Source organism: Myotis brandtii, unplaced genomic scaffold (assembly GCF_000412655.1).
Source record: "Myotis brandtii unplaced genomic scaffold, ASM41265v1 scaffold1750, whole genome shotgun sequence".
In the NCBI taxonomy this organism is placed as follows: Eukaryota; Metazoa; Chordata; class Mammalia; order Chiroptera; family Vespertilionidae; genus Myotis; species Myotis brandtii.
The window spans coordinates 190,561-193,195 of record NW_005356477.1 but is presented as its reverse complement, the minus strand read 5'-3'; the positions used below and the strand labels follow the sequence as shown (position 1 = coordinate 193,195).

The following is a 2,635-nucleotide window of genomic DNA, read 5'->3' as shown; positions in this document are numbered from 1 at the left end:
GGAGCACTGCCTCAGGCACGGGGGCCCACAAACGTGGTCGGGGCAGAAGGGCACCAGCGCCCATTCGAGGGGGCTTCTGGTCCTGAGTCCCAGGCTGGGCGGGCTCCCGCCTGACCAGTCCCCTCCCACAGCAGCACCCATTTGCAGAGACTCATCCGCAGACAGAAGAGCTTTATTGTGGAAAAGCCAAGCTGGCAGCAACATAAGGTTGAGCCCATCTAGTTGCACTGCAGGGGGATTGGGGTTTCCCACATGCACTCTGCTGCTCTCCCTCAGTCTCAGATATATTTATCCTCTTCAACAACCATCATTTCCTTTCACTGAGCCTGGACCTGCCGTGGGCCATAAAACAGACCCAACTCTTCAGGGTGCACCCCATCATGTAATTCCTAGTCATTATCTACCAACCCCTCGCACCCTGCCCAGTCCACAGCTCCTACAGAGGATTCTGGGAGCCCGCGTGCTCAGTGGAGGCTTCAGCTCCTGTTGTGAGTGCCACCTCGGGCATTGACTCAGGGGGGGGGCCACTCTCTTCCCGGAGATGGCCTTGATACAGTCGACGAAGGCGGGACAGCTCTCTCTCTGGTGGCTGTTTCCAGCTGTACCAAGGGTACCAGGGGTCACCTGAAACCAGAGTGGGAGCTGGTGGAGTAGCATTCACAGCTCCATGCAAGTTACTGAAGTCAAGGTCCCGAGGTTCAACCTGGGGAATGTGGTAACTAAGGAGACCTAGGGGATTTAAAAAAAGAGAGAGAAAGTGAGGGAAGGGAGCAAGGTGGCACCGTTCAGATTAAGAGCCAGGAAGGAGAACAACCTAGAGAGGAAGAAGGAAGCAGTCACAGCCACTGGGTACATTGCACAAAGGCCAGGTGGCCAGGGGCACAGTGGGAGCCAACACACTGCCTGGGCTCTCCCCCACCAAGCTGTGCAGCCCTGTGCCAGGGCTGTGACGCTGCATCTGCCATAATGGAGGGGCACCTTTTCTAATTTATAGAAAGGAATTATGGAGCCAGGGCCAGAAATTTATACAAAGACCATCTTATGGCATTGGGACTAAAAAAGAGGGAAGAAAAAGGAAAGAGGAGGAACAAGGGGACAAGGACAAGGTAACAGACTCAGGAGAGGGAATAAGGGACATCAGTGATGAAAAAGATTTGGAAGAGCATGATGGGTACTAACTTCTCAGATAGGTGGGAACATTTATGTCTATTCTCTAGCCCGAAGTCACCTTCTTGGTGTCTAACAAAACTTCTCAAGACCCCTCCTCACACTCACCATGCTCCCTGGCTTTCTGGATGGCCTGCGTCAACTTCTTGTGCTGCTTCATACAGACTCCTGCAGAACAGAAAGGTAACTCTGCTCATCCTATCAGGCACAGTAAGTAAAGAATATATACCACTTCTACGAGGTGAGAGAGGGCTGGCTTTGGAAGACCTGGCTACCCATTCTCCTGACCCCTCCATGGCCTAATTCCCCACCTGCCCAATGGGAAGAAACCCTCCTCTCTCTGAGAGCTGGGATCAACACTCAGGAGTGCCTAGCTACTACAGAGAAGCCATTTAATGGCAAAGGCTGCAACACAGGGAAAAGAACACAATTCAAAAGGCAAGTGTGCTTAACTGGGTAGGTCAATCCACAGAGAAAATTCAGTAAAGGAAGAAAGGATTTCAGGTCTAGGGAAGGCAATCTGAGAGAGTAGCAAAGAGTCTCTTCAGTTTTTTACAGTTTGACAGGAGTTTCGAAATACTTTTTAAAACTCCCTGACAAACAGAATTCCACTAATCATGCTACCATCTACAAAATGGTAAGTTCAGATTATTCTTTGCAAATTTATCTTATATTAGCAGGCCCTGGCAAAATGTTTCTGTATATATTTTAGGCATTGTAGGTCCTAGAGTCTTTGTCTCAACTACTCAACTTTGCCACTGTAGCCTGGAAGCAGTTATAGATACTGAAAACCAATGGACACTGCAGGGAGTCAGCTTTAGCCGTGGCTGTAGTTAGGGAATAGATGTAATCTTTTTTTTTTTAATATATTTTATGGATTTTTTACAGAGAGGAAGGGAGAGAGAGGGAGAGAGAGTTAGAAACATCAATTCAGCTGCCTCTTGCACACTCCCTACTGGGGATGTGCCCACAACCAAGGTACATGCCCTTGACCGGAATCGAACCCAGGACCCTTCAGTCCACAGGCCAATGGTCTAACCACTGAGCAAAACTGGTTAGGACTAGATGTAATCTTTTTTTTTTAAACTTCCTACATTTTTTAAAAAATTATATTTTATTGATTTTTTACAGAGAGGAAGGGAGATGGATAGAGTCAGAAACATCGATGAGAGAGAAACATCGATCAGCTGCCTCCTGCACACTCCCTACTGGGGATGTGCCCACAACCAAGGTACATGCCCTTGACTGGAATCCAACCTGGGCCCCCTGAGTCCCCAGGCCGACACTCTATCCACTAAGCCAAACCGGCCAGGGCCTATATGTAATCTTTTTTTTTTTTTAATTAAATCTTTATTGTTCAGATTATTACAGTTGTTTCTTTTTTCCCCCCATAGCTCCCCCCCCCCCTCCCCCCCCCCCCCACTGTCCTCATCCATAGGTGCACGATTTTTGTCCAGTCTCTTCCTGC

General features: G+C 48.8%; 1 protein-coding gene and 1 long non-coding RNA gene across 4 annotated transcripts in view; one reads left to right on the top strand and one right to left on the bottom strand.

Annotated features, from left to right (window-relative positions):
• Positions 1–157: 157 nt before the first annotated feature.
• MRPS18B (mitochondrial ribosomal protein S18B) overlaps positions 158–2,635 on the bottom strand; it is a 13,340-nt gene continuing 10,862 nt past the window's right edge. Inside the window, exons 6-7 of one of the 2 annotated variants that reach the window (XM_005863251.2) lie at positions 1,276–1,335; positions 158–624 (exon numbers count right to left, since the gene is read on the bottom strand). In XM_005863251.2, the coding sequence (XP_005863313.1) occupies positions 437–624; positions 1,276–1,335 (248 nt within the window). In that variant the 3' untranslated portion in view covers positions 158–436. Of the gene's footprint in view, positions 730–1,275; positions 1,336–2,635 lie in introns of both variants that reach the window. The other variant, XM_005863252.2, reaches the window with a different exon arrangement.
• LOC106725599 overlaps positions 1,288–2,635 on the top strand; it is a 9,969-nt gene continuing 8,621 nt past the window's right edge. Inside the window, exon 1 of one of the 2 annotated variants that reach the window (XR_001361522.1) lies at positions 1,288–1,377. This is a non-coding gene — a long non-coding RNA (uncharacterized LOC106725599). Of the gene's footprint in view, positions 1,805–2,635 lie in introns of both variants that reach the window. The other variant, XR_001361523.1, reaches the window with a different exon arrangement.